This window comes from Lampris incognitus, chromosome 11 (assembly GCF_029633865.1).
Source record: "Lampris incognitus isolate fLamInc1 chromosome 11, fLamInc1.hap2, whole genome shotgun sequence".
NCBI lineage: Eukaryota > Metazoa > Chordata > Actinopteri > Lampriformes > Lampridae > Lampris > Lampris incognitus.
In genome coordinates, this window is record NC_079221.1 from 34,817,198 (window position 1) to 34,834,882 (window position 17,685).

General features: G+C 43.2%; 2 protein-coding genes across 2 annotated transcripts in view; one reads left to right on the forward strand and one right to left on the reverse strand.

Moving 5' to 3' along the window:
- Positions 1–1,530: 1,530 nt before the first annotated feature.
- Positions 1,531–13,215, reverse strand: hspbap1 (hspb associated protein 1). Its single transcript, XM_056289090.1, has 8 exons — positions 13,186–13,215; positions 12,383–12,587; positions 10,880–11,064; positions 7,618–7,754; positions 6,191–6,362; positions 4,233–4,316; positions 3,679–3,789; positions 1,531–2,188 (listed from the first exon to the last, which is right to left on the reverse strand). The coding sequence occupies exons 2-8, from the start codon at positions 12,579–12,581 to the stop codon at positions 1,553–1,555; spliced, it is 1,524 nt and encodes a 507-aa protein (XP_056145065.1). The 5' UTR covers positions 12,582–12,587; positions 13,186–13,215; the 3' UTR covers positions 1,531–1,552.
- Positions 13,216–13,539: 324 nt separating this feature from the next.
- Positions 13,540–17,685, forward strand: part of slc49a4 (solute carrier family 49 member 4) — a 60,868-nt gene continuing 56,722 nt past the window's right edge. The window contains exons 1-2 of the mRNA XM_056289786.1: positions 13,540–13,840; positions 16,345–16,438. Of these exons, the coding sequence (XP_056145761.1) occupies positions 13,546–13,840; positions 16,345–16,438 (389 nt within the window). The 5' untranslated portion in view covers positions 13,540–13,545. The remainder of the gene's footprint in view (positions 13,841–16,344; positions 16,439–17,685) is intronic.

A 17,685-nucleotide genomic window follows, 5' to 3' on the forward strand; every position in this document is an offset into this window, starting at 1 on the left:
GGGTGGAGGTGTGTGTGTGTGTGGGTGGGGGGGGGGTCATGCACACCAATGGCCTACATTTGTAGAGTTTCTCTCTTCTATGGGTTTATGTCTCAGGATGGGTTAACCACGGGTTATCTGTCATTTTGGTGTTTGGATAACTACTGCAATTCAAGTTGTGCATCATATGATTATTCTGTTTACATTGTTGATTTTGGCCCGACTGTACATGGGGTTGATCACCATGGAAAGATGTCATGTAGTCGACTGCTGAAAGAATCAGTCATTAGCTAGACTACCATTTATTTGAGGGAGTGTCTGACAGAACACAGTGATGACAGAACCATTGGTAAAACCCTCCAATTTGCACCATGTGCAACTGGAAATGCCATTGAGGTCATCTGATACTTGACACCAACCTCATCAATTCCTTCTCCAGGGAAAAGTATGACTCAAGCTGCTTCCAACGAAGTTGTGTGTACAGAAAATGTTATAATCCCGGAGCATGCTTTGTAAAGTTTTAAAGAAAATAAAAATGTGCAGCTCTGTCTGAAATGCATATTTTGTTCAGAAAGCTTGCAGGTTAAACTGTGATGGTTAGAAACCAGTATCTATGATCAGGCCTTGTCGGTTCAGCTTGGCATGGCTCAGGTGAGTAAAAACCTCATGTAATACTGTACATGTACTGTACTTAAGCTGAAATGAGACAGCATGAGTGGAAAGAACACATTTATTTACCTTTTATACATGTGGTTTAGTCTTTCCTTCCCTTTTCAAAGATTCACGACCCATGACGACTGAACTGAAATCATAACAGTCAAACAGCAGTGAACCCAGTTCATCCATCACACGCCAGACAACTCTCATCAATCACAAAGCCATTAAGGTCTGCTCTCTGGCTATTCTCATTACTGAATGACAGGAGAATGTTACGCCTTAAATGAATGACCACATCTCATGAATATTATCTCGTATAACTAAGGTTTGTACAAGATTGATTTAAGTGCTCATTTTTTTTCACCACGTAGAAAAAAAAAATTAATAGTACGAATGCAGAGCAATCAAATATGTTGAATGGTAGAACTGCTGGATGGAACGGTCATCACGTTAATATTAGTCTTGGCTGTCACATCCTGGATGTGGCTGCATTTCAACTGCATCTTAGAAAAGAGGAAAAGTTGGGTGGAGACTTTGTGTTGATCCACAGTTCATTTACATGTAGCCAGGATTGATTTGTGCAGTTGAAACTTGTCAGACTACTAAATCATGGCTTTCTCCAAGGACGCTTCTAGACATGTGGAATGTAAAACAGTTTTGTACAGATGTAGTAAACCATGAGATCTGAACAAGTGCATCCCTGTGCTTAAAGCACAACAATATTTAAATGATAAAAAGCTAAATTTGTTCATTTCTATCCTCTTCAGGACAAAGAGGATACAAGTTATTAAAGTTATCAAATATGCTGTATTGTTTCATTTCAGCTGACCATCCAGCCAGGATGAAATGACCACAATATGATACAGTGAGGGATATACCACGTAAAATTATATGTCCATATTCTTGAATATCCATACTAGGACCCCGTGGTGGTCATGTGACCTGCCCTTTGCCTTTCCAACAAGAGCTGGGTGATGTGGCTGATGACATCGGGATGTACTAGGCAGTCTAATAGGTCATTGGTGGTGATTGGAGTGTGATCTGTGACCTCTGTCTCATTACCCTTTGCAATGTTTTTGGCTATTTCACTTCCAGATACAAATGCTACACACTGATCTGAATAAGAGCTAGGTGCATACGCAAGTGGCCCATGTTGGAGTCTATGAACGGAGGATTCCCTGCTGTTCTGAGGTGCATCTTGGCTGATGCTACAGTCTGTGGCAGGTCGGACTACGAAGCCTGCCTCAGACGTGACAGCACAGATGGGCTCTATATCTAGATCTTTAGGGGCCATTTTTCTTGATTCCTGTGAGTCATTGGGCTCATAGTGCACTGGGATCAGATGAGGCCCAAAGGGTACAATGAATGATGCACGTTCCCTCCCCAGTCCACTGCTCTTCTTCGCTTGCCCAAATGAGTCCCTCTTGACTGGGTGAGCCCCTCTAAGGCAATGGGTCTGCTCACTGCTGCTGGAACACCTCCGCCTCTCCATACAGGCCTGCATTGCCAGGTTCACATACTGCATGTTCTCATTATGAGATGCCACTCTGTCCTGCAGCAACACAACAGAGCCAAAGGTTATTGTGGCCAGATTTGATCAATATCTCTGTTTTCCTGCCTAGTTCAAGCTGATGTCAAAGCATACTGAGTTAGCTATAGTTCTTAAAGCTGTCTTAGTCAAGCAACAGTAAAAGCCTAGATACATATATTTTTCATTCCTTCAACATGTACTGTATTCTGTGTAGCTGAAAGATGGACTATTTATAGTTCACTACTGTTCTCCTAACTGGCCACATGGGTTAGCAAATATCCAGCTATGCAAACAATGGCTAAGTAGCGAATACAGGAGGTTAGGAGTTCAGCCCCCCCCCCCCCGCATTCTTTATGCTTTAGTCTCTCTTTGGACCCTGGCCAAGTGTGAGAAATTGCTCTTATGATTTGTGTTTCTATATGCCACCTTATACTCTGACTGGACTGCAGATGACCCTGAGTCCAGCATGTGGGATAGAGGTACTGCCTGTGTGGATGAGGGTGCCAGCCGATTCAGTCATTTGTGAATGAATGAACGAATGAATGAATTTTACTCACCAGCTATATTTTGGAGATTTTGGACATGGGACCACCGCTGGACACAGCCTTACAACAGCATCTTACAAGGCAACTGAACACGAGCCTTAAACCTGTACTTTAAACAGCAACAAGAAATCCCTGCTGCCCAAGATTGGTGGTGTACATGATTTCCTATTATCTATGACTTCTCATTTGTGTTGGCAAGTTAGTTTATTGATGGTTATACTTACCAACGGAAAGCATGGGCTGCTCATTCCTGCAAGTTGAACCAGGAAGTAGCCCAGCAATGTGATGGACCATTGTTGATAACATTAGACATTTCGGGTAATAACTTTTAAGTTGCAATATTGTTATATGGTTTAGATGATTGGGTTGAGTTGGTCTTGTTGAAATATGTCTGACATTTGTGTTCAGTTGCACCATGAGACACCATTGTAAAGGTGAGTCTAGTGGTGGTCCCATGTCCAAAATCTCCACAATGAAGCTGATGAGTGAAATGATATCGCAACTGATATGCACGATGGAAAAGCTATGAAAATAAGACCCAGGTTGTAAATGTGGGATTGCAGCTCTGTGATTAGCGAGACTCCCCTGTAACCAAAAAGTCACAGGATCAGTTCCTGCAAAAGCAACATGTAATATCCTTTAGCAAAAACTGAACTATGCTAATTAACAACATGCTTAGGATAAGACCATCAGCTAAATGCGTTAAATATAAATTGATGAAAGTAAAGCTAGGCTTCAGAGCTGTATCAGCCTATTTCCTTAGATCCATTATTAGAGCCCATTAAACATAGCTGCAGATTTATCAGCTACCTAATATAGTGTATTTTGCTGTACCACATCTTACCTGTAACAAAAAAGTAAAACACTATAGAGATCAGATAACCATTCTTAGCTATGGCTACACATCACCGATAAAGCACAAACTGAATTAAGTTTGACATATTTCCATTGTGTTCATTTCGTTACCTCAGTGGGGTTGAGCCACTCATCAGTGTTATCATTGCTAGGTGTCGTTTTCAGGGCGCAGACAACAGCCTTGGTTACTGCCTCACCAACTCTGGCCTCATCATCTACTTCCTGTCCAGAAACAGGAAGTCCAGGGAAAAAAATCAGAAGTAAGCTTGACCAATCAGGGAAGTGAAACTGGACGATGAAGTCACAGCTTAGGGAACGGCAGCTGCCAGAGTTTTGCGGTGAATGTGACCTTCCAGAGAAGGCTGGAGAGTATGTCACTATCTGAATAACCATTTGTCTGGTGGCGGAGATTTTTATGCAGCACATACTCTTTCCTAGTGCACATACACTCATCATAATGACAGGGGTGTCTTTTACTGTCAGGTCGGTGCATTACTCAAAGCTGAGAAGGGCTATCATCCAGGAGCACTGAACGGCTCTGAGCATCAACCGTCCTCAAGGAAGAGAGCAGGGAGTGTAAATTCTCTCTTCTCACATGTTCAACTCTGTCTGGAGCATATGCAACATCTTTGGGGAGAGGATAGATGAGGTCAGGTTTAGCTTACCAGCTCAATCCAGGAATTGATGCTGACTGTGACAGGGTCCACTGACTCCACGTAGTGCCACCAGTGCCTAGGGACAAACAGCACCTACGAAGAAAGAGTCAAAAGTCATTTAAGGGTTTAAGGAACGCGTCGGTGTCATGGATTTGGAGCATACATAGATCAGTATATAAAAAACAAAACATAAATGGATGCAAAAAGAAAACTAAAACAATTCATGGCTTTTTAATCGGGCCCCTTCTGGATCTTTCTGGTGTATCTCGACACTTTTGACAGAGGGTATGGAAGTGCAGAGTTACAAGGACCATCCACTAGGAGACAGCATATCTCTTTTCTCAAAGACTCCCTGCCCAGAGGTTGTTCATCCGTTCATAAAAGGATTCCAATTTCTATTAAGACTGGTGGGCGTTACTGATTCCCTGTCTTCTCAACAACACTAATCCATTCATGTCCTGTGCTCTGACAAGAAGAAGAGAAAAGGAATGTTTGATTTTCCAAGGCAGACCCATCTGTTAGGGAAATAGCTGTGTCCCCTGGTAGTATCTCATGTGTCTTGACATGTGAAATATTGCTTAGTGTCTTGGCCCCTGTTGAATCTACTCATGAGATTACAGTGGTAGGACAAAACGGGACTCATAATCAGTTTGTTGCCATAATCCAGAGTTCCATGATGTGTAGATCATCTTAAGGAAGTTAACTAATGACTATGGTATGGGTGAATTCTTTTTTTGTATTTTGTTTTTTTTTTGGGGGGGGGGGTTCTCCCTTTTTTCCCCAATTGTACTTGGCCAATTACCCCGCTCTTCCGAGTCATCCTGGTCGCTGCTCTACCCCCTCTGCCGATCCAGGGAGGGCTGCAGACTACCACATGCCTCCTCCGACACATGTGGAGTCGCCAGCCGCTTCTTTTCACCTGACAGTGAGGAGTTTTGCCAGGGGGGGCATAGCACGTGGGAGGATCACGCTATTCCCCCCAGTCCCCCCTCCCCCCTGAACAGGCGCCCGACTGACCAGAGGAGGCGCTAGTGCAGCGACCAGGACACATATACCAACATCCGGCTTCCCACCTGCAGACACAGCCTATTGTGTCTGTAGGGATGCCCGACTAAGCCAGAGGTAACATGGGGATTCGAACTGGTGATCCCCGTGTTGGCAGACAATGGAATAGACCGCCCCGCCACGCCACCCGGATGCCCTGGTATGGGTGACTTCTGGGTAGGATTAATCAAATGGTCTTGTCCAATTGCAATAATTTTAACCAGACATACTCTTGAGGTCATAAAGTACATGGAGCCAGTAGCCTACACTCACACATTATTCCACAACAAGTTTATACAGAAGCTATCAGATGGCTGGGTTCGGTGATAGAGTGTTTTGTATGCGACAGGTGCACTTTTGCTAGCAGATACTGACAGATGGATGACTAATTGCTTTGTCACCGTTCTGACAAAGAGTAAGACAGCGCTGCTGCAGGGGGTGTGGGTACATCAACTAAGCCCTGCAGAGCATTTGAGGTCTGAATAACTGCTGATAAGAGCTGATGCCTTTTCTGAAAATGCACTGATCATAAAAGGCGTCTTTTGATGACACATCACCATAAGCACACCTTTTTTAATCACATTCACCCAACTGAACAGGATAAACCTAACACATACGTACACATATACACACAGACACACAAACTAAAATCACACTTTATGAGGTTCCCCTTTCTCTCATGTACAATTCTAGGGTTACAATAAACCTAAGGTTAATGATTACTGCAACTAGGTCACAAGGCATTTTTCACATAAAAGTGGGTCTATTGCATAACATCAAGGCCAGCATATCACTCGTGATGGTGTTTCAACATATTTCACACACAGGATCAATTTATACCCCCAGGAGAGGTGCATGACTTGTCTTGTCTTGGCTTATGAACCAAATAACCCTAACTGGTGTGTCAGAGAAACGATACTGACCTCTCCAGGGTGCAGGGTGACAGTGTGAGCCTTTGCTCTCCCAAAAGCAGGGAATCTCCTGAGGTCAGGCCGGAGTACGTCTACCTGGCTGAAGACACTCGACTCCTCGTAGGGGATCCTGGTTGGGTACATGCTGGCCGTGTCCTCCGGAGGGAACAGGTGCCATGTCTTCCTGCTCACAAAGAAATAAACACCGTCAAATAGGGCTGTGGTGCTGGGAAGTCTGGTCACTATGCAATATGAATGTGTTTTGCATGCAATATGAAGTTGTTTTTTCTGGGTTATCTGTCTCGCACAATTGTGTCAGTTGATTAAGTAGGTAAGTAAGCATTGCTTAAATTGAGATGATTTATAGTCCGAAGGATTGGCTTCCTGTATTTCACATGGTGATGACCTTTGTACTACACTGAAGCATAAACCCAGTGTGTGTTGAATACTGGGCAGGACTTTTAAACTACGAATTAGACTGTCTCAAAATACAAGTCATCTTAATGTGGGAATAATCATATGATAAAACTGACTGGTCCAAATGCTAATCCTAAAATGTTGGCAATGTCATTTTTAAACAAGAAATTCCACAGTCTTCCATGGCTGCCCTGTGATTGTGTCTCAGACCTGCAGGATTTCAAATTGTGATATGCGAATGTGCATTCTGCTTGAAAGTTCATTTAAAGTTTATCTGTATCAACACTGGCATAAAAGCCACAAGAATGAGTCAATATTCCATTATTATATTTTTATTTTGCAGATCAGCAGTGTCAAAGAACTGCCTGAGCTATTTTTCTTCCAGCTGAAATCATCGGCAAACACAAGAGCCCAAGACCCAATTACAAGACTGAGATAAAATTGTTTCTCAGTTGAGGAAGCAGGTGAGCGAGATAACAAATGAAAGGACCTTTCTTCATGGAGCCTCTGTCCTCTCAACCTCTATCTCCACCTCCCCGTCTCTAGAGAAGCAAGTAACAATTACCATTTTTTAAAGCCGTGGCGGAAAAAAAAATCACATTCAGTGCTCAAGCAGCACAGCCACCTTTACTCTTTACTCCCCCATTTTTCTGTGCTGCTGCCCCTCTTCTTTCCTTGAGAGAAAAAAAATGAACAGCACTCCTGCTAGCGCTCTCTCTCAGCCCATCACTAGTGAAAGGACTCACCGCCTCCCTTGTTCTGACAGAGATGAAGGGATTACAGACCGAGGGCTTCCATCACCAATCCCACTAGAGTGATTTGAGACTGGCATTTTCGAAAACCATCTTCCCGCTCAACAATAACTCTCCTTTCCTGCTTTATTCTTCCCAGTAGACAGATTCCCCGTACGACAAGAAAGATCAATGTGCGCTGACAAGCAGCTGGGACGAGAGTGGACCAAAGAGTTTTCAGATAAATCCCTGTGGGCGTATGCATGGTGATGCTGGCCCAAACCTCTTTACCTTCCTTCTACCTGCAGCACAAGATTGCAACCATAAGTGTCCAGGTGACACGGAGTGTTGGCCCCCTCTGTGCCGATCCATAAGGTGCTCTCTCTCCCGTTACGGCCCGTGAAACCAAACGTGGACCACATGACAGCCTGCAAGAAATATCAGGTAGTGAATGGAAAAATCATATGAAAAGACAAATAACACAGGCCTTAATTCTAAATCAAACACTTCATCTCCAAATGAGAGTTACAGGGCAGCACAGTGGCGCAATGGTTAGCACGGTCGCCTCACAGTAAGAAGGTCCTGGGTTCGAGCCCCGGGGTTGTCCAACCTTGGGGGTCGTCTCGGGAACTCTGTGTGGAGTTTGCATGTTCTCCCCTTGTTTGCGTGGGTTTTCTCCGGGTGCTCCAGTTTCCTCCCACAGTCCAAAGACATGTAGGTCAGGTGAATCGGCCATACTAATTTGTCCCTAGGTGTGAATGTGTGTGTGTTGGCCCTGTGATGGACTGGCGGCCTGTCCAGGGTGTCTCCCTGCCTGATGCCCAATGACTGCTGGGATAGGCTCCAGCATCCCCGTGACCCTGAGAGCAGGATAAGCGGTTTGGATAATGGATGGATGGATGAGAGTTACAATTAAACAACAGCCACTCACTGCGGCACACCACTGTTGTGACACATGAAATTATCCTACGTCCCCATTTCATCGGCTGCCTCCACACAGCTAACCATCAGACAAGACGGTGTCCAAAAACCAAGCTATTTGACATCTTAAGTGAGTCGCCGGTCTGGCAAACATTCCCGATAGTGGAGCCAAAAAACATATTCAGACAGCCGTAAATGACAGATAGGACATTCAAGTCTTAAGGCAGTCGTTTATATGGCAATATTCGTCCTTTAAAAATATTGTCTGCCCCTCGTTCAAAGGCGATTGAAAATTGCAGGTGGGCACCAAATGAGAATATGTCACTGAGGTTAAATTGAAATAAAGTGTAGCAGTGTTCCGGCACACGATAAAACCTTTAAGTTGCGACTGTCTGAGGACCAAAAAAAAAAGAAGAAAAAAAGTATTCTTCTTTTTATGACCAAGTGGGGAAGTTTCATTTTAAATGCCTGTCAAATGCTAGGAAAAATAGATAAAAGAGCTGCCAGCAAGTTGAAATCTATTGCTGCTTTCAAGTTGCTATTTTTTTAGCTTTCCATTTGTTGCAGCAGAATTTCAACATAACTTGATGTAAAGAATATGGTTTTGAACTTTTTACCTGCTGGCACTGTTAAAAGTGTACTTACTGCCAAACGCCTCAGCTGAGGTCAGACACATTAAGTCAAGGACCTTCTGGATCGAGTGTTAACCGATATGGGCTATATATCCCTGGGTTATGGAAGAGATAACAGTTTTCACAAGGAAATTCTACCAAAGGGACCCATACATATACCGCCATGATTCAGGTGTTCCTCAAAATGTTGTTTTTAACTTTGCTAGATAGCCACAAATTACTATACTGTATTCGAACCCCTAAACACTAGACAGACTTACTTAACTATACATTGATATTTTCCATCCATCCATCCATTACCCAAACCACTTCAGAGGCCTAATAAAAACTGTTCATCAAATCAAATCCTATCACAGCCTCATTATTTATTTATTTTTTTAGGACACCCCCCCCCTTCTCCCCAATTAATCCAGCCAATTACCCCACTCTTCCGAGCCATCCCGGTCACTGCTCCACCCCGTCTGCCAACCCGGGGAGGGCTGCAGACTACCACATGCCTCCTCCGATACATGTGGAGTCACCAGCCTCTTCTTTTCACCTGACAGTGAGGAGTTTCACCAGGGGGACGTAGCACGTGGGAGGATCATGCTACTCCCACCAGTTCCCCCTTCGACCAGAGGTGGCGCTAGTGCAGCGATCAGGACACATACTCACATCCAGCATCCCACCCGCAGACACAGCCACTGTGTCTCTAGGGACGCCCAACCAAGCCAGAGGTAACACGGGGATTTGAACCAGTGATCCCCATGGTGGCAGGTTACAGAATAGACTGCCACGGTACCCGGATGCCCCTACGTTATTTCTTTTTTTATTTTCCCCCCTTTTCCTCCCCAACTGTACTTGACCAATTACTCCATTCTTCCGAGCCATCCTGGTCACTGCTCCACCCCCTCTGCCAATCCAGGGGGGGCTGCAGACTACAACATGCCTCCTCCGATACATGTGGAGTCGCCAGCCGCCTCTTTTCACCTGACAGTGAGGAGTTTCGCCAGGGGGACATAACACGTGGGAGGATAACGCTATTCCCCCCAGTTCCCCCTACCCCCCCGATCAGGCACCCTGACCGACCAGAGGAGGCGCTAGTGCGACCAGGACACAAACACATCTGGTTTCCTACTCACAGACATGGCCAATCTTGTCTGTAGAGATGCCCGACCAAGCAGGAGGTAACACGGTGATTCGATCTGGTGATCCCCGTGTTGGTACGCAATGGAATAGACTGCTATGCTACCTGGATACCCCTACATTCGTTCTTTTTACTCATAAACGCACTATAAAAAGTCAGATTGAGCCACTTTTTATAACAACACTGTCGTGCTGTGTGAACCTGTGACTGGCTGCTCATTCTGGTACAGCTACTTGACTTACTTCAAAATGACTATTTACCAACACAGTGAAGGTTTTAGTGGCCTTGGTCTTTCTGATACTCATAAATGCTCTATGAGAGACAACTCGGTTAAAAATACAGAGGTTTCGACATCGTCAGAAAGCCGAAAAGTGTTCCAGTGACAGAAGAGGAGACCAGTGCCTTGAAGACAATGTGAAACCGCATTCAGAGTGTGCCTTGCTTCTATAATGTGACGTATTTCCAAGTAAAACAGGATATTAGGGCAGGACAAAATGTAGGGAGGGATGTGATTTGACCCTGCAGGATTTGTTTGGATTGTGCAAACATTTTGATATCATTGGTTGGAATGTTGCTCACCCACCTGCTGGAACTTGGTGATGCAATTATAAAAACTTGGCTGTTTTAGAGGAAGTTAAGGAGATTAGATTAGGTGCATAATATGACTGGGGAAATGAGCAAACAAGTCAATTTTGATTACATATTGTCTTTCTCATTCAAACATGAGGCAGTAACTAAGTGAAATTATAGAGTACAATCTGATATCGAACTTTGAACTGAAAGGTTGCTATCATGTTTTATTTGGACTGTCTTGATTAGGAGTGTGCCATAGGATTGTAAAACTAAACATATTAGTAAACAGGGGATTTATTACCTCGAACATGGAAGGCTGATCTTGGAACAGCATAGCAATGTACTTGTAGTCAGCATAGGCCCAGTATTCCAAATTTGGGTAGTCAGAGAAGGGTCCTACATCTTCCCCCAACCCACCGCTGGTCCAGCAGAGAAACTGTCCCAGATTGGCCTCCAGATAGGAACACTGTGTTTCAAACAGAGGTGCTGATGGATGGATGGATGGATGGATGGATGGATGGATGGATGGATGGATGGATGGATGGATGGATGGATGGATGGATGGATGGATGGATGGATGGATGGATGGATGGATGGATGGATAGATAGATAGATAGATAGATAGATAGATAGATAGATAGATAGATAGATAGATAGATAGATAGATAGATAGATAGATAGATAGATAGATAGATAGTCAAACAGACAACACAGCAAAAAGAGAAAAAAAAGACAAAATTACAGTAGCTGTGATAGAGCTATTCAGATGAGCTATGCTAAATAAATGCAATTACATTTCATTATAGTGCATCACCAAAGGGCCATGAAATTTTATTTTACAAATTTATGGCATTTTATGATCCAAATAAATCCCCATTGGGTCATTACTTTAGCTGCTGTTTTGTTAAATTGAGTGTTGAGTCTCCTGTTCATCGATGGGATTTATAATCCAGATGGAGGTTTACCATTCCCTCTGCAGCTGTAGGTTAATACAAGCATGAAACCGCCCAGACCCAATTTATGTACTGTCGAGCTGGATGGAGGCAAGAAATACCACAACAACAAAGAAAAATCTTGCTAAAAAGCTTATTACTTAATGTGGCATTTATATTAGGTTATTATCCAAACCGCTTATCATGCTCTCATGGTCGCAGGGATGCTGGAGCCTATCCCAGCAGTCACTGGGCGGCAGGCAGTGAGACAGACAGGCCGCCAGGCCATTAGACTGGCAAAAATATGATATCTGTTATTCCTAGCTAACATCCAATTTAGGATTCTGACGTGCCAGGAAAGGAAAGGAAACAGAAAAGTCTGCATGATTTTTTGAAGATGGGTTCTAGCAGAGCACCCAAAAAGTAGAGCATGCACACCCATACCAATAAGGTGCAGGACAACCAGAGCATCAAATTGAGGAAAAAGTAGAGTCTGCACCCTTATCCGCTATGATCCCGCAGGCATCTTCATGAAATGTTGATCTTTCTATTAAACACGGCGGGAGCAGATAAGTGCCCAGACTATCCTTTTTAGTTTGAAGCAGAGCACAACCCTGAAAGGCTCTAGGAGGTTATTCAGACCACATAAAGCAGGGGGAATAAACAAAGATAAATTGAAATTGGCATAAAAGAAATTCCTGAAGCGTAAAAACCTGCTTTAGAAAATTGGTTCAATACTAGTATAAAGTATGAATGTATATAATTTTATAAATAATAAAAACAATGCAGGATAGGAAAAAAGAAGAAAGAAACTCTGAATGTTTGATCAAGGCATTTGAAAACGTATCATTGTGTTCTAAATCAGGTCTTACCGTTATTTGCATCTTTTCTCCCAAGTCTGAAACGGATAAGCTTGACACCCAGGCAAGCAGACAGGTGGTCTGCAGTCCACTGGCGAGCAGGCCAGTCACAGGTCATGTTGAGAAAGACTGCAGGCTGCTGCAGACCATTCACAATCCTCTGGGCCTCCTTTGGTCCGAAGGGCTTCACGATGGCGGCCGGGGTGGTCATCGTGACCTTCAATGGATTTAAGGGGCTTTACACGGGTCGTTCAATAAACATCCAACTCTTTAACAGTTTGACAATGCCAGACAAATCATCATCCTCTCACAGAGGCTTGACCACTTTAAAATCGTCACTCACCAGTGGATGTTTTATTTAGGCTTCAATGTGAAACATGATAGTGAACCTGAAATAATGGACAGATTGCGCACTTTTTTCCCCTTTCATCGAAGGCACTCAACAAGCCCTAGTTTCAACCGACCTCAGTTTAAAGAAAAGAGTATTTCGGACCACAGAAAGTTGAATCGGTTCATCTGGACATAATGTTTATTGAGAGAAACGTTTCATCACTCAGACGTTTCTCTCAGTAAGCGTTGTGTCCAGATGAACCGATTCAGCTTTCTGTAATTTTCTTACCTGGATTATTAAGCAATCACAAAGATAAGTATTTCGGACATAATTACCCCACAAACAGTTTCATTTTATTGAAGTATTGAAGCATTGAAATATTGTCGTTTAGGTTACGTTTGTATGGAAAGTATGTTTCTTTACAACAAGATAACTCCGGATGGGCAAAATCAGTGGACTATTCTGACACGAGTCGGGAACTCACCTTTTGGAACACGTGCAGTTAGGGCATGCAGGACACGGAAGTAAACAAAGTTCATGTGACCGTCTGGCGTGTTCAAACCCAGGAGTAGCTCAGTAGGACGGTTAGGCCATTTTGGCTCAAGGATAGTTGAGTAAAAGCATGTAAATCCACGCAACAATAGAACCAAAATGGCAAACCGTCAGGGCGCAGTTTCCAAACCGGGAACAACTTCCGTCCTGACATGCGCGCTGACATTCAATCGACCGTAACAGATGACATCGGCTGTTATTGTTTTCGGCGAACCACTCAAAAGTCACTACGCTGTTCTCGGACTTTTAACACTATACCGACGGGCGAAGAAAAAGAAAGAAGAAGAACGCCATGGGTGCCGGACCGAGCCGCGAGTCCGAAAGGGAACCTCTTCTGGCTCCAGCTCATCCCGAGACAAACGCGGCGCCTCAGTACAGCAGGGTGTACGGGAGAAGATGGCTGGTTTTGACGGTGTTCTCGTTGCTGGGCTTCATGCAGGGCATGGTGTGGAACTCCTGGGGTCCTATCCAGAACTCCGCCATGCGGGCTTTCGGCTTCACCAAGTCCGACATCGCCGTCCTGGTGCTGTGGGGTCCAGTGGGTTTCATACCATGGCTCCTCTTTATGTGGCTGATGGATAAAAAAGGTGATTTGAGTCGTGGGTTTCATTGTCGTTTCAGTTGGGTTGATGTGGATGAACCCTTGCAGATCACATCAACTTTTGTTTTATGATGTGTGGTTATTTACAACGAATCCAATCATGCAGGTATGCTCTCATATTACATTACACTTTGGCCCTTTATGTGCAGCCTAGTTTCAAGTAGCCAATTTCCTTATCATGATTGTAAAACATTGCCTGCCATACTACATAATTATGCAAAAGAATCTGCCTTTGTGAAAGTCGGTCACCCAGTCAACCATTATCACATTTAAACCTTCGGCATTTCAAAAGCAATATTTGTCTTACAAATTAACATTTTGTCTTTCTTAACATGTTTGAAAAGGAAAGAGTTTATTATTCTTGTAATATTAAGACTGTCCATCACAGAAGCTAATAGAGAAATGTCTACCTAGTGAGTATTTTTCCTCAACGAATCACTCAGTCATTGCTCACATAAGAAATCCAGCATCTTTTTGTGGCAACTTAGCATTTGTGAAGTGTAACTTAAAAAAAAACATTCAAGGAAAGGCAGAATGAAGAAGTTGCCATTCTAAATTGGTTCTAACTCAAGCCAAACCATTGATCCTAAGCTAAACCAGTTCCTCTGTATCACCTGACTGAAGCATTGTGTCATGCACAAACCAAGCGGTCAAAGCCGACAAAGACACTAAACACCTAACAATAACTAATAAGAGACAGCTGATGGATAAAGGAGAGGGGGAAAAATGCCTGCCAACATTACTCATTTAAACATCTGACAGGCAGATGGATTCATCATGAGAATTAGTGGTTATGGATGTGATATAGGTCTTATTTAAACAAAAGCCATCACATTGCTTAGTGTAGACACAGAGTAAAACTAAAAATACATGGTGTGAATTTATGTTCATGGGTCATCATAGTACTCATTGAGTTTTATGGCTAAGGGTTAGATCTTGTTTTGCAAAACACCATATAGAAAAAAGGGGTGAGTTGATGACAATGAACTGTGGTTTGTACAAAGTCAGCAAAAAATGGCAATAGCTGCCTCCATGAAACTGCAAATGAAATGCTCAATTTGAGCCTCAACCAACCTCAGCTAAGTCTTTGCATCAGGGAATAACAAATCGCAGAAGCTCATTTTGACACTCACAAATTGCTTTAAGGTACAGCATAATTTTGAGTTTAGTGAGGGTAGAGTGTATGCCAGTAGTAGCCTAGGCCTTAACTATATCTCTGAAGGGTTTAAGGGTAGACATCCATTTGCTGCCTCTGCACCAGCTAAGCTCTCGCTCAGTGAAGAAAAGTGTTTGGATATCAAGCAAGGTAGAAACCTATGACAATCAACATAGTAGCTGAAGTCTTAATGTAGCTTGAGTAAAGGCTCGCATCATATGTGATCTAGTCATGAAAGAGAGATAGGCCGATGTAATATGCTTAAAATCGTGGTATATACATATGCTGACGGTGGCAAAATGTGTCAGAAAAAGCTGATTGACTCGATTAAATTTGAGATGTTAAGAGCTCAAGAGCCCTGCTTGTAGTAGCTAACCTTGGGAGTCACTTAGAAATATGAGTTCATCACAATTTTGTCACAAAAACACAGTGGAAATGGTAAGAAATATTAGCTTAAATATTAGCCAGAAATGCTTAATATCAGCTAACAATATTGTGATGAAACAACCCTGACCTGTGTAGTATAACCTAACTTTGTTAACCCGAAAAAATATCAACTGAACTTTGAAAATCATTTATTATGGGATGCATTCTGATGATACAATTTGACATACACACCACTGTATGATAAGTTGTGGAGAAGTTATTTTCAATATGAAAGGAGGGCGACAACTATGAAAGGTATCAGGCATGTAATGACATCTTGAAGAAGGATCACATGACAAACGCCTGTTGCTGCTTGTAGTTTGTATAGACACATATCAGCATTTGAATGAAGGGAACACCCTGTTCTGTCTAGAGTGACTGACTGAAATCCCAGCAAAATGTGGACATCTGTTCTGTAAAGAGTGCACTGAGGAATGTTAAACGTGCACCATAATGCTATTTTGACACATTATATCCTGAAATCCCTTTAGGGCTCGTTTAAGTACAACCCCACCCATGGCACTTTTTGATTTTTCTTGATAGATTGATCTGCTGTCCCCAGTGATAAATAGTAGCCTGTTAGTGGGAGCCTTAGCAAGTGACACTCAAACAGAAAGAGGAGCACTAGCAAGTAGAGAGAATTTCCTCAAATGAGGGTCATGTGGGTGAAACTGAGACAAGCGATGCACCGTCAGTGGAGAAAGCAGGCTTGTCATTACCAGTGCATTTTACACAGGCTCAATTGAAAAAGGGAAGTATGGCATTTACCAGTGCAGACTGGATTTGACATTTACTCTGAGATGTGATTCTCTCTATTTGAAGTAAAAGTTAGAACTGATGCAGTGAACTTAACCCCCCATTTCCACTTCTGTTCTACTTCCTCTGCCCCCCCTCTTTGTGCTCCCCAGGTCTCCGGGTGTCCCTCCTGCTCTCAGCCTTCTTCATGCTGCTTGGGGCTGCTTTACGAAGCGTACCATTAGGGGGACAACCACAAAAGCGATGGTAAGACTCTATAATGGAGACTTGAGGTCAGCTGGTGTCTCAGCTGAACCCCGTAGACCTCTAAAGTGATGGCCATTTATCATTTATGTTCTCCAGAGCACATCTGGATCTATAGAAAAATGAATTGGACGTTTGGAGCCAAGTTCTTTGTCCTTAAATATATATTGAATATGATAGTGCTGGGCAATATTATCATGATGATCATCAGGGATTTTACACGATATTGATGTCTATCACAATATCTGCTTACTTATGCAAAATTACATTTGAAAACCCAACTGATATTCATCAGATGGTGCCAGTGATGGCAGCCTTGGTACAGCGCACTCTAGTACTTTCTTTGTTTTTGTTTATTCTCTGTGTGTCCGGTTATTCAAACCTGATTACTTTTACTAGATAAGAACTGCTTAACATTAGGCAGTTAACGCCAGATAGTTTTTCACCAGTTTTCACAAACCCAGAAAGTTTTTTTGGAGATCTCAGTTGGAGGAACAGCAGCTCGACGAGACATGGAGGTGACACAGATGGGGGAAGTAGGCTGATGCGCTGGTGAGACTCTGTCTGCGAGGATTTCGAGCTGCACTCTCAGCGATTCACCTGATAAATCTCCGCTCCATGCCCAACAAAATGGACGAGCTGCTTTTCTCAATGTGACGAACAAGAACTCTGCACATTCCGCTGCCCTTTGTTTCACTGAAACCTGGCTCAGCGAATCCACCCCTGACAGCGGATTACATCTGCCGGGCTTTCACCTACACTGAGCAGATCACGTCACGCCACTATCAGGAAAAGTGAAGGGCTAAGGATTTTGCTTCTACATAAACGAAGGTTGATGTCCAGATGTCACTGTGTTAAGTAAATGCTGCAGCCCAAACTTGGAGTCATTGTTCATAAACTGCAAGCTATTTTATTCATCGCAGGAGTTTTCATCCTCCATCCCGGTCGGCATTTACATCCCACCCCAGGCCGGCATTAATGGCGCACTGCAAATCCTTGGAGACTTTAACAAAGCAAAATTAAACCACAAACTACCAAAATACAGACAGCATATTAATTGTCCCACTAGGAAAAATCACACACTGGATCACTGCTATATATTTCATCTTATGGTTATAGTTCATCTTATCATCTTATTCCAACCTACAGGCAGAAACTAAAACCTGCAAAGCCTGTGGTTAAAACAGTAATTGAATGGACCAGTGAAGAAAAGCAGGAACTGCAAGACTGTTTTGAATGCACCAATTAGA

Bases quoted from the DNA above. Each gene is read 5' to 3' on its own strand.
- hspbap1 (XM_056289090.1), bottom strand. From the start codon at position 12,581: ATGACCACCCCGGCCGCCATCGTGAAGCCCTTCGGACCAAAGGAGGCC. The intron at 6,363-7,617 runs GTAAAGAGGTTT...CTTTGTGAGCAG, and splicing joins GTGCTGCAGGTAGAAGGAAG to GAAGACATGGCACCTGTTCC. The intron at 3,790-4,232 runs GTAAGCTAAACC...GTTTCTGGACAG, and splicing joins TCAATTCCTGGATTGAGCTG to GAAGTAGATGATGAGGCCAG.